This window comes from Pristiophorus japonicus, chromosome 10 (assembly GCF_044704955.1).
Source record: "Pristiophorus japonicus isolate sPriJap1 chromosome 10, sPriJap1.hap1, whole genome shotgun sequence".
Lineage (NCBI taxonomy): Eukaryota > Metazoa > Chordata > Chondrichthyes > Pristiophoridae > Pristiophorus > Pristiophorus japonicus.
Genome location: NC_091986.1, coordinates 25,491,071 through 25,502,654, shown reverse-complemented (window position 1 = coordinate 25,502,654; position 11,584 = coordinate 25,491,071). Strand labels below are relative to the sequence as shown.

The 11,584-nt window shown below is 41.6% G+C and overlaps 1 protein-coding gene across 1 annotated transcript; it reads left to right on the top strand.

Annotated features, from left to right (window-relative positions):
* Window positions 1-314: 314 nt before the first annotated feature.
* cln5 (CLN5 intracellular trafficking protein) lies at window positions 315-11,106 on the top strand. Its single transcript, XM_070891387.1, has 4 exons — window positions 315-450; window positions 3,530-3,704; window positions 5,091-5,316; window positions 9,486-11,106. Exons 1-4 carry the CDS (start codon window positions 338-340, stop codon window positions 9,998-10,000), a joined length of 1,029 nt encoding a protein of 342 aa, XP_070747488.1. The 5' UTR covers window positions 315-337; the 3' UTR covers window positions 10,001-11,106.
* The last annotated feature ends 478 nt before the right edge of the window (window positions 11,107-11,584 follow it).

Below are 11,584 nucleotides of genomic sequence, written 5' to 3'. Positions count from 1 at the left end.
GGACATGGGTTGGGTCTGTGGTGGATCCGTTGGTCAGGATCACGGCTGCATGTCGTCGTGGAGCAGGCAGAGGATGGTGACAAACCTTTTGTTCTATATTTCTTTTTCCCATTTTCATTCCCCCAAAAAAACAGAAATTCAGAGAAATGTATTTAGCTGCAGACTGGGCTGTTTTGGTTTTGCTGCTAATGGCACAGGACGAGCTGCAGGGATCCTGAGAGGTGGTTCACGGAGCCGCTCTGAATCAGGAAGCGATTCACGTGACTGCGGCTCGGAAACAGGAACCAGCCTCATTCTGCACAAGGCTGGGATTAGCCGCGGGGTGTGCGTTGTGAGGATGGGGATCGCTCTGTGGAGTGTCGCCTGCCTTTGGCTGGCTCTGCAGCGAGCCCCCAGCGCTGCTGCCGCTGCCCGGGCACACCGACACCAGACGTGGCCAGTGCCGTACAGGTGGGTGTCGCTCAGGCTGACATTGCAGCAACATAGGTGCGGCCCTGGACTTGTTTTGCTTCCTGGTGCTGTGGAATGCGGAAGTGTTCCCCCAGGACAGCAGCAGTGCATTCAAAATGAGTTTCAGATTTGGAGATGAAACATTAATAACCACTGTTTATTTATAATAATCTATAACTTGGACTAAATTAGAGTACTGCAATTTAAAATGTGAAACTATAACACCTCCTCTGGGCATTTGTTCCTACATTACAGCAGTGACTACACTTCAAAAAGGACTTCATTGGCTGTAAAGTGCTTTCAGGCGTCCAGTGAAAGGTGCTATATAAATGCAAGTCTTTTGGAAGGCCAATGAGAAAAACAAACAACAATTTGCATTTATATAGAGCCTTTATGGTCGTAAAATGTCCCAATGTGCTTCACAGGAGCATTGTCAGACACAATTTGACACGAGCCACATAAGGAGATCTTGGGACAGATGTCCAAAAGCTTGGTTAAAGAGGTGGGTTTTAAGGAGCGTGTTCAAGGAGGAGCGAGAGGTAGAGGTAGGCCAATGGTGGAGTAATTAAGATTGCAACTAAACATATAAACAGAATATGCTGGAAACACTCAGCAGGTTGGGCAGTATTTGTGGAGAGAGAAACAGAAGCCCGGTTGGGATGACGGCGAACTGGCAATGTCCGGCATCATTCTGCCTTTGAAACTGATCGCAACTTCAGAAATCCCAAAGTTGACAGTTCCAAAACTGGCTGCGCTGTGCCCCCACCTCCCTCCTCCTCCTCCTCCCCCCCCCTGGCCACCCCACAGTGCCGGTTATCAGTGTAATTACCCAAATCAGGGCTGATAAACTTCGGCTCTTCTGCAGTAATTACACAGTTAAATTCCCCACTAAAAGTTAGACCCAAAGGGATTAGGTGTAACGGGTTTTAACCGCATGTTGACTGCTAAACAAATGTTAAAGGCCTGGAAAACTAATTTTCATTTTGTGCAGTGTGAAATTTGTCCATTTTAATGAAAATCTTAATTTTTAAGAAACTTTACAAAGAAATGTTTTTACTTGTTTGTCCCATCTTTATTTCAGGTTTGTCTTTTCCCTGTGTGACAGCCCCAATCTTTCATTTGCTCTTTCTAACTATTTTTAAAAGTTAGAATTTTAAGTGCTTACTCACTTCCTTATTCGCTGTCTGTGAGAGAAGTCTTGCCTTTTGATTGGCTGCTTAGGGAGCCAGTTTGACATCACAGCAGCTCGCACAAGGGGATACTTTCCATTGATTTGAATTGAAGGTCGGAAAACCCTAAGTTCTCGACACGGGGATCGCGAGATCCTTGTGCGGGAGCGTACTTCGGGGCCAGCAGTGAATGCCGTCGCTTCAACGCTGACCGCAAATTCCTGGCCAGGTTCAGGTCGGTGACCTTTCTCCTGACCTGCTGAGTACTTCCAGCATTTTCTGTTTATATTTCAGATTTTCAGCATCCGCAGTATTTTGCCTTTACAGCTCGACAGCTTAAAGAAGAAACATTTCACCTTTTAAATGCAAGATAAAAACCCAGTGTTGCAAACAAAATCAAGGCTGAGGTGGCAGTTAATTGTACGGATCTGGCGAGAAGTGCTTGTTACAAGTGACGGTATACTTTAATATGTAACTCTCCACATGTTGGCCTAAAAGGTGGAGACTGCCTGCGTATGTTTGCCTGGTGGGTCCCACCTTCTCAAGGAATAGCAAATGCACTCTCCTGATCGTATTTACTAACCAGCTTTGTATTGCTTTTTAGCCAAGTTTTTTCGAAAGAAGCAGCGACTGTCCCCATTTAACAAAAATCCTTTGTCCTGTTCACGGAGCACTTTAGTGCACTGTGCACATTAATCCAGTGACACTTTCAAAAAAAAATGTGAACTGGTGGATAAAACTACAATCGTGTAATTTCCTGAAACAAGAAAAAAAACCTCTTGGGCAGAGGGGAAAGATGGGGCTTGAGAAATCCCCAGAGTGTATACTAAATAAAAACAGAGTGCTGGAAACACTTGGCAGGTCAGGCAGCATCTGTGGAGAGAGGAACAGAGTTAATGTTTCAGGTCGATGACCCCCTCGTCAGATTTATTTCAGATTCCAGCATCCGCAGTATTTTGCTTTTGTATTAGTGCACATTAAAATAAGATCAGGAAAAACTGCTGCTATTCTGTACAGTATACTAAGCCTCCATGTTGGTACAAGGGCTATTAAGAGAGCCATTTAAAAAGAAGAAAAAACTTGGATTTGTATAGCGCCTTTCACGACCATTGGATGTCTCAAAGCGTTTTAAGGCCAATGAAGCACTTTTAGAGTGTAGTCACTGTTGTAATGTAGGAAACGCGGCAGCCAATTTGCGTACAAGCAAGCTCTCACAAACAGCAATGTGATAATGACCAGATAATCTCTTTTTTTTTTTGTTTTGTTGATTGAGGGATAAATATTGGCCTGGACACCGGGGATAACTCCCCTACTCTTCTTCAAAATAGTGCCATGAGATCTTTTAGACGGGGCCTCGGTTTAACATTTGATCTGAAAGAAGGCACCTCCAACAGTGCAGCACTTTCTCAGCACTACAAAACCTATAGGTTCTACAGGACTTGACATTAGATTGCTTAAACTTGGCTATAGGGTTGCCAACTCTGGTTAGATATATTCCTGGAGGTATCATCATATTACCTTCCGTCTTCAACCACCAGATAACAGCTTACCCCATTTCCACCCCATCTCCAATATTTTTAAATTAACACAAGTTTTCAAAAAAATGGAAACAATTTTTTTAGTGCCCCTATAATTTTTCTCCCGGGTTACTTGCAGCAGTGTCCTGGAGATTAAGCTTTAATTCCTAGAGACCCCAGGACAATCCTGGAGAGTTGGCAACTCTACTTGGCCTCCTGCTTCATGTTGGATCACCAGATTTTGTGAATTTTTCAATTTCCCCTGCCCTGCCCTTACAAGTGTTCTTGTATACATTTGTAAAATTATTTCACTTTACAATACTTCTATCTAACTTTGACTTGATGTTTGATGGTGTTTTACTGAATTGCATGTTGGTGTCATTATCGTTTCAGACGATTTGATCACCGGCCCAAAGCTGATCCATTCTGCCAGCCCATATACCCATTCTGCCCCACAGGCTCTCCTGATGGGGACATTCCTCAGATGAAAGACCAGGATATCATTGAAGTTTATCGGCTTCAGGCTCCTGTCTGGGAGTTCAAATTTGGAGATCTGCTTGGGCATTTTGTGAGTATTTACTATATTAAGTCTCTCTTTTTTTAATAAAAGAAAATGAAGCAGTTATTTTTTTTTGTAATGACCCAACAAATGGCATGGTGTACTCCACATGACTGCCGGGATACCCAGTGCAGACTTTGCAGCTGTCAGAACAAGCATAACCATGACACTGAAAAAGGCTGCAACTTTGTATCCCCTCGTTTTTTTTCTTTTATCTCTCTCTCTATGTGAGGAGTGCTATGGGTTGGCATGATCTGGTTAAAAGGAGGCAAGTAGCACTGACTGAAGCTACTAAAGGATGGACCTTTATATTTTTTGAACACTTCTGCAATCTGTGTTAAAATGCACAGTTGAACATGCGCTGTGTGAAACGGTAGGGTTAAACAAGATGGAAATGGATGGCCATGCATTTTAATAGTCGGATTGCAGGGAAAGTGCCATATTGTGCTTAATGAGGTATGAACTTTGGCAAATGTACGACATATACTGTAATGTATGCTCACGGGTTTGTCGAGCTGTTGAAACAGAATTTTAATTTGATTTGTTAATGTTCCCTTTTGAGTTTATTTGTTAACTTGTGGGTTCTAGTGCCCTTACCAAAGGAAGCACTTGGCTTAAAGTTATAATTTAAAATAGTTGTCGAGGTGTTGAGAGTTGGAAGTGGCTTAGCCAGTCACGTGATGTTCAGAAGACTCAATAAGAACATAAGAAATAGGAGCAGGAGTAGGCCATACGGCCCCTCAAGCCTGCTCCACCATTTAATATGATCATGGCTGATCCGATCATGGACTCAGGTCCACTTCCCTGCCCGCTCCCCATAACCCCTTATTCCCTTATCGGTTAAGAAACTGTCTATCTCTGTCTTAAATTTATTCAATGATCCAGCTTTCACAGTTCTCTGAGGTAGCAAATTCCACAGATTTACAACCCTCTGAGAGAAGAAATTCCTCCTCATCTCAGTTTTAAATAGGTGGCCCCTTATTCGAAGATTATGCCCCCAGGCAGTTGGTTGCGAGCCTAGTGGATGAACTGGTAATGTGCAGTGTGATTGTTAAACCTTTGCTAATAAATCAACTAGTTCTTAATAGCAATGTGCTGCTATTAATTCTTAAGCAAAGAACCCATGAAGCAAATACGTTACACATACCAAGAAGTTGAACGAGATGTTCATTCTCAATTCTTGCCTTTATTACATTTAGATTTAACTTGTTCTAATTTGCAACAAAAAATACATATTTTCTACAGGAAACCCACCCCAGATGATGTTGGATAATAGCTTACTCAAAAGTGTATCAAAGGGATCTTATAAATAGGTAGAGTCTAGGCAGTTATTATTTGAGGTTTATATTAATGGTGACAGATGATCGTTGACATAGTGTTTTTATCTGATCGCAGCATATTATGCATGATGCAGTTGGTTTCCGGAGCACTTTAACAGGCAAAAACTACACGATGGAGTGGTATGAGCTCTTTCAGCTTGGGAACTGCACCTTCCCACATCTTCGACCTGGCATCGAGGCTCCTTTCTGGTGCAATCAGGGAGCTGCCTGTTTCTTTGATGGAATAGATGATTTACATTGGAAAGAAAATGGGACCTTGGTAAAAGTATCTGAAATAACAGGTAAGTGTGTTGGATAACAAACCAATATAAACATGGATCAATTGGTTGTTCAGAAAGGTTAACCTAGACTTGAAAGGGTTCACATGAATACAGGATGATATTTAGAATATCAGCTTAACAACAAGAAGTATTTATATAATGCCTTTAACATAGTAAAACGTCCCAAGGCGATTCACAGGAATATTACGAGCTAAAAAAATTTGATACGAGCCGCATAAGTAGAAATTAGCGCAGGTGACCAAAGAGGTAGGTATGTGTTGAAGGAGGAAAGAGAGGTAGAGAGGCAGTGAGGTTTAGGCAGGGAGTTCCAGAGCTTGGGGCCAAGGCAACAGAAGGCACGGCCACCAATGGTTGAGCGATTATAATCAGGGATGCTCAAGAGGGCAGAATTAGAGGAGCACAGATATCTCGGTGGGGGCAGGGGGAGAGAGATTATAGATGGTGGGGGGGAGAGATTAGAGATAGGGAGAGGCGAGGCCATGGAGGAATTTGAAAATAAGGATGAGAATTTTGAAATTGAGGTGTTGCTTAACCGGGAGCCAATGTAGATCAGCGAGCACAGGGGTGATGGGTGAGCGGGACTTGGTGCGAGTTAGGATACGGGAAGCCGAGCTTAAAAGCATAAACACCCAACAAAATGTTTTAAAGTGTCTGCATAATTTAGCTTAAACTGGAATGCCCAATAGCTGAACGCTCTTGGAATGGAGGTCGTCACTTAAGTATATTAGGGCAAAATTGCCATTTGGAACAGTCTGTTTGGAACACATTTCCTTCTAGTGGATTCAATATTATGAAGTGTACAGTTTATTAACATTTGCGCTGATCTTTACTTTTTCCTACTCGTCTCTGCTGGTGATGAGGAATAGTAAACGGAGCGCATTTAACCTAAATGGCTTAAAATTATGTGAAATCTGGATTCTTTCCTTATTCTTTGAATCTTGCAAAGCATAATACACAAGGTCAGAGGCAACATGCAATTTTGTCGTAAGTTGGCCGTGTTACTCTGGAACCTGCCTTTTAATAACCCAGCTGTGTTATTGCAAGAACCTTGCACCTTGTCACTCGGAGAGCTTTTTAGTAATCTTTGTACATTGCCGGATGGAATTCATTGATTGCGTGGAGGCCTCTTGGATGTCGCCCGAAAAGATGTACTGTTGAGCACATTGTGAGGAGGTTTATGGTGTGAATTAAGCTGCTTACAATGGACTAGATTGTGCATGGGTGGTTTATCTGTTTAAAGTGGCTGTCTGATACTGGGAATATAAGTGGCAGCTCCACAGTCGAGCACAGATAATGTAGAAACTTCAAAGAATGGCATTATAAACTTAAACCTTAGTGTAGAAATCAGTTGTAGCTGAAGCATAGTATGCAGCTACTGCATAGCTACAGCTGATACTGGCCTTGCATGCATTACCGCTGATAATGGCACTCCGGTTTAAGTTGGTAATCCTGTACATTGCATGCTTGGAAAATCAGCTGCAGCTCGAGCTTATGGTGTAGCCAGAGTACAGATACAATTGAGCCTGGCACCCGGATACAGCAATTCCCAAACCATGTTATTTACTTGCAATGTATGCCAATTTCTGATTAAAGCGGCATTGATATACGCTGTAAACAATGGATGTATTGTTGAATCTAATGGGTTTATTTTGGAATTTAAGATTTTGCCTGGTGTCAGCAGTTGTGCACTGACAAAAGTGGAGCTGACTCATTTTGAAAACAAAAATAAGAGTGTACGAATAATAAGGAAATTAGTCCTGTTTAAATGGCTTGATTTAGCCCCATGTTAAAGAATATTATTCTTTTAAACACAATGGACTAGCGGCATTAAGGGCAAAAACAACAGCCTAGTGCACTGAAAAGCTGCCAGTGCCACCACGCGCTGTAGTTAATGTCCTTCTGAATTCATAGCGCAGCAGGGGGTTGACTTATGAAGATAGGTTAAGTAGGTTGGGACTATACTTATTGTTCAGAAGAATGAGAGGTGGTCTTATCGAAACATGCAAGATACTGAGGGGGCTCGGCAAGGTGGATGCAGAGAGGATATTTCCACTCATAAGGGAAACTAAAACTAGGGGCATAGTCTCAGAACAGGGGCCGCCCATTTAAAACTCAGATGAGGAGGAATTTCTTCTGAGGATTATAAATCTGTGGAATTCTCTGCCCCAGAGAGCTGTGGAGGCTGGGTCATTGAATGTATTTAAGGCGGAGATGGACAGATTTGAGCGATAAGGGAGTAAAGGGTTATGGGGGGCGGCCGGGGAAGTGGAGCTGAGTTCTTGATCAGATCAGCCATGATCTTATTAAATGGCGGAGCAGGCTCGAGGGGCCAATTGGCCTACTCTTATTTCTTATGTTCTTATAAGATGTAATGTCTTCTGCCTCAACTATTGTCTCTGGCAAAAGCATTTCACACTCCAACAAAACAAACATCTGTGTGAAAAAAATTCCCCTTGTGACACTGCTCAGTCTTCTACTGACAATTGTAAATGGATGATCCCCCTCCCCCCTCATCTCTGACTCTTCCAACCAGGGGAAATAATCTTTCTCTATTCACTCGATCAACATAATTTAAAAATCTCTACCAGGTCTGCTCATAGGCTTTCCTTGCTCCAATGAAAACAGTCTCCATATCTCCAGTCGCTCCTCAGGATTAGTTTCTTATCTTTGGTATCTTCCTAACGTGCATTTCTTTATGCAAGTTTATTAAAACTGCAGTTACCTCTTGGGCTCTCTTGTCCACAACCAAAATGTTACATTCTTCATGTATGAATGTGATCAATGTTAACCTGTACAATATGTCAGAGTTCCACTTTGAGATTGTTTCAAGGCCTGTCGCCTATCGCATGGCTTAGATTAACAGATTTATCAGTATTATTATTATTATCGTTGTACTTTCACAGAAGGCACCTCTCAAATTGTTTATGCCATGCACATAACTGTTTTGGGCTATTTAAAAAGAAATTTTTATCAGGACTGATTTTTCCTGACCTTGAGATCCTGGTGAACACTTATTCCCTGGGCACAAAGGTTAGGAAAAAGTGGATGGAGAATTTGGAGACCTGTTTTACGGCTCTGTAATATGTGTGGACCCATTACTGTGATTTAAATGAGGCTTAAAGGGATGTTCCCAGCCTCTTTCCTCTTTCCCTTCCCAACGCCCCCCTCCCCCCCCCCCCCCCCCTGTATTTGCAGCTATAGGACAGTCCGAAACAGGAGTGACCTAAAAATGTTGCGTTGTACAACCCTCCCCCGCCCCCCGGCCCCCATCCGACCAGAAGGCCTGTGGACAGGGGTGGTAACAAGCCGAGGAGGCCCACACAAGGTGAGCTATACAATTTTTCAAACTTTTCCCCATTGGATTTTTGGCCTTCAAGGCCCCAAGGCTGATGTTAAGTACAAACCTTTCAAGAAATGGCCTGGGACAGGAAATGTAGACACCCTTGTACGTGGAGAAGCGCACTGGTCTACAGTTGCATTGATTCCTGCTTAGCAAAGTGGAGCCACGACATTAGCCTCCTTGTGATCTTTGTGCCCAGGGGCAAATGTCAGGAAAAATCAGCCCCGATTAGTTTTTTGGGCCATTAAAAAAACGTCTTTAAAAAACTGTATGTCTTTACAAATATGACCTGAAATGAACAATTTAATTGGTTCCTTCTCTGAAAGTGCAGGAACAAATCAGTTAAATTAAGCCGTACTGTAGACTACAAACATTGAAGCAATCTCAACGGTGAAAGCCTGACCTGTTGTATAGATTAACATTGAACACGTTCATATGAAGAATTTTAGATGTAATGAAGTACATTTTCCCACCATGTGTTGCTTGTGTTTTATTCTATCAGAATCCACCATTTTGGAAGAAAGCTCCTTGTAATGTTATGACATTAGAGAAGTATATTATTTTACTTTGTACATTGTTCAGTACTGAAACAAGATTTTGAAATGCTCCTGAAAATGTTGTGAAAATATTTAAATCGGCAAAAAATGATTATGCATGAATTTTCAGTTTATAGTCTATACGAGTATCAGATTAGAATTCACATGTTCCAATAGCTGCTTCAACTCTGATCTTGCAAGTTAATATCCTCTCAAGCATTCATGAATATACATATATAATTTGCATGAGTTTGTTTCAATATTATGTGTAACTCTTATTTATCTGTACTCAGGTGAAATATTTAACAAACTAGCCAAGTGGGTGAAGGAGGATAACAAAACTGGTATATATTATGAGACATGGACTGTTCAAACTGAGCCTACTCCAAACACCAAAGTGTGGTTTGAATCTTATGACTGTTCAACGTTTGTTTTGAGAACTTACCAGACACTCTTCAAATTAGGTGCTATCTTTAAGAGCCCGATACAAACCAACTATACCAGAATATTCCTGTATAGTGGCGAGCCTACCTACCTTGGAAATGACACCACTATATTTGGGCCACACAATAACAAGACTTTAGCAGAAGAAATTCGTTCCTTTTATTTTCCATTTAGACCTCCTCGCTCAATGAAAGAACTGATATTAAGTATGTTGGAAATAGTTGATAAAGTTGTATTGGAGAAGACCTTTTATCTTTACTTCAATTTTGAGTATTGGTACTTGCCAATGAAACAACCCATTATTCAAATAACATATCAAGAAATACCTCTACCTTCTAAACAAAATAAATCAACAGGTACTTAGCAACATGCACAGAGGAAATTTAAATACAAAAATGTAAGTTTTAATGCTATATTTTTGTATGTTAATTTATCTGTAACCTTTGCCTAGTTTTGTAATTACTGTGTGTAAAAGTGAAGTAATTTGGTATTTTTGCCCTTTTTACTTCTATACACCAGTAGACATCCAGACAGTAGAAAAATAACCTTGTATCACAGCTGAAGAACATCAATGCAAGACAGTGCAATTGAAAAGAAAGAAAGAATTGGATTTATATAGCGCCTTTCGGACGGCTCAAAGCACTTTACAGCCAATTAAGTATTTTTGGAGTGTAGTCACTGTTGTAATGTGAGAAACGCAGCAGCCAATTTGTGCACAGCATGCACCCACAACAGCAATGTGATAATGACCAGCTAATCTGTTTTTTTTGTTATGTTGATTGAGGGATAAATATTGGCCAGGACACCATGTATAACTCCCCTGTTCTTCTTCGAAATAGTGCCATGGGATCTTTTATGTCCACCTGAGAGAGAGCAGACGGGGTCACAGTTTAATGTCTCATCTGAAAAACAGCACTTCCGACAGTGCATGCTCCCTCAGCACTGCACTGGAGTGTCAGCCTAGATTTTCTTTTTGTGCTCAAGTCCCTGCAGTGGGACTTGAACACACAACCTTCTGACCCAGTGGTGAGAGTGCTACCCACTGAACCATAGCTGCCACTGTCCAATTGGCCAAAAATCATTGACACTTTTGATTATATCAACCAGATTATTTCTTCCCAACCCCAGTGTTGAATGTGAAACAGCCTTCCAGAAAAAGCAGCTAAGGTTGTTGATTGATTGATTAACTCTATATAAAAAAAGGCAGTTGGATAAACATCGGGTTGCGAACTGGATTAGAGTTTTTCGCGTTACATTTAGACTGTGGTGGTCAAGTACACCGTGAGTTATACTGCTGGGGCCAGGAAAGGGAGGGAGAGGAATGCTGTCTTGAATAATGGCTTTGTGGGAATGGATGAATATTCTCAGACAGACGTAAGACATTCCCAACTTCATGGTCCACTTGTTGGCTTAGACATGGTGTCACATCAACATCTGTATGTCTTCTCAAATAAAGTTGTAGCTATTTTGCATTGACTGAATACTCATAAGGTAACTCAGTGAATATGTACAATTAGTTTGGGTCAATGAACTTCGACTTGTATGGATATTAGAAAAGTTCATATGTACCATTTTGGACTCGAGATTATTTTCATTCCTTCCGTAACCATATAGAAACATAGAAACATAGAAAATAGGTGTAGGAGTAGGCCATTCGGCCCTTCGAGCCTGCACCGCCATTCAATGAGTTCATGGCTGAACATGCAACTTCAGTACCCCATCCCTGCTTTCCCGCCATACCCCTTGATTCCCCCTAGTAGTAAGGACTACATCTAACTCCTTTTTGAATATATTTAGTGAATTGGCCTCAACAACTTTCTGTGTTAGAGAATTCCACAGGTTCACCACTCTCTGGGTGAAGAAGTTTCTCCTCCTCTCGGTCCTAAATGGCTTACCCCTTATCCTTAGACTGTGACCCCTGGTTCTGGACTTCCCCAACATTGGGAAC

Excerpts from the sequence above, each read along its gene's own strand:
- cln5 (XM_070891387.1), top strand. The coding sequence starts at position 338 with ATGGGGATCGCTCTGTGGAGTGTCGCCTGCCTTTGGCTGGCTCTGCAG. Across the intron at positions 3,705-5,090 it reads GAGATCTGCTTGGGCATTTT|CATATTATGCATGATGCAGT; the intron begins GTGAGTATTTAC and ends ATCTGATCGCAG. Across the intron at positions 5,317-9,485 it reads AAAAGTATCTGAAATAACAG|GTGAAATATTTAACAAACTA; the intron begins GTAAGTGTGTTG and ends ATCTGTACTCAG.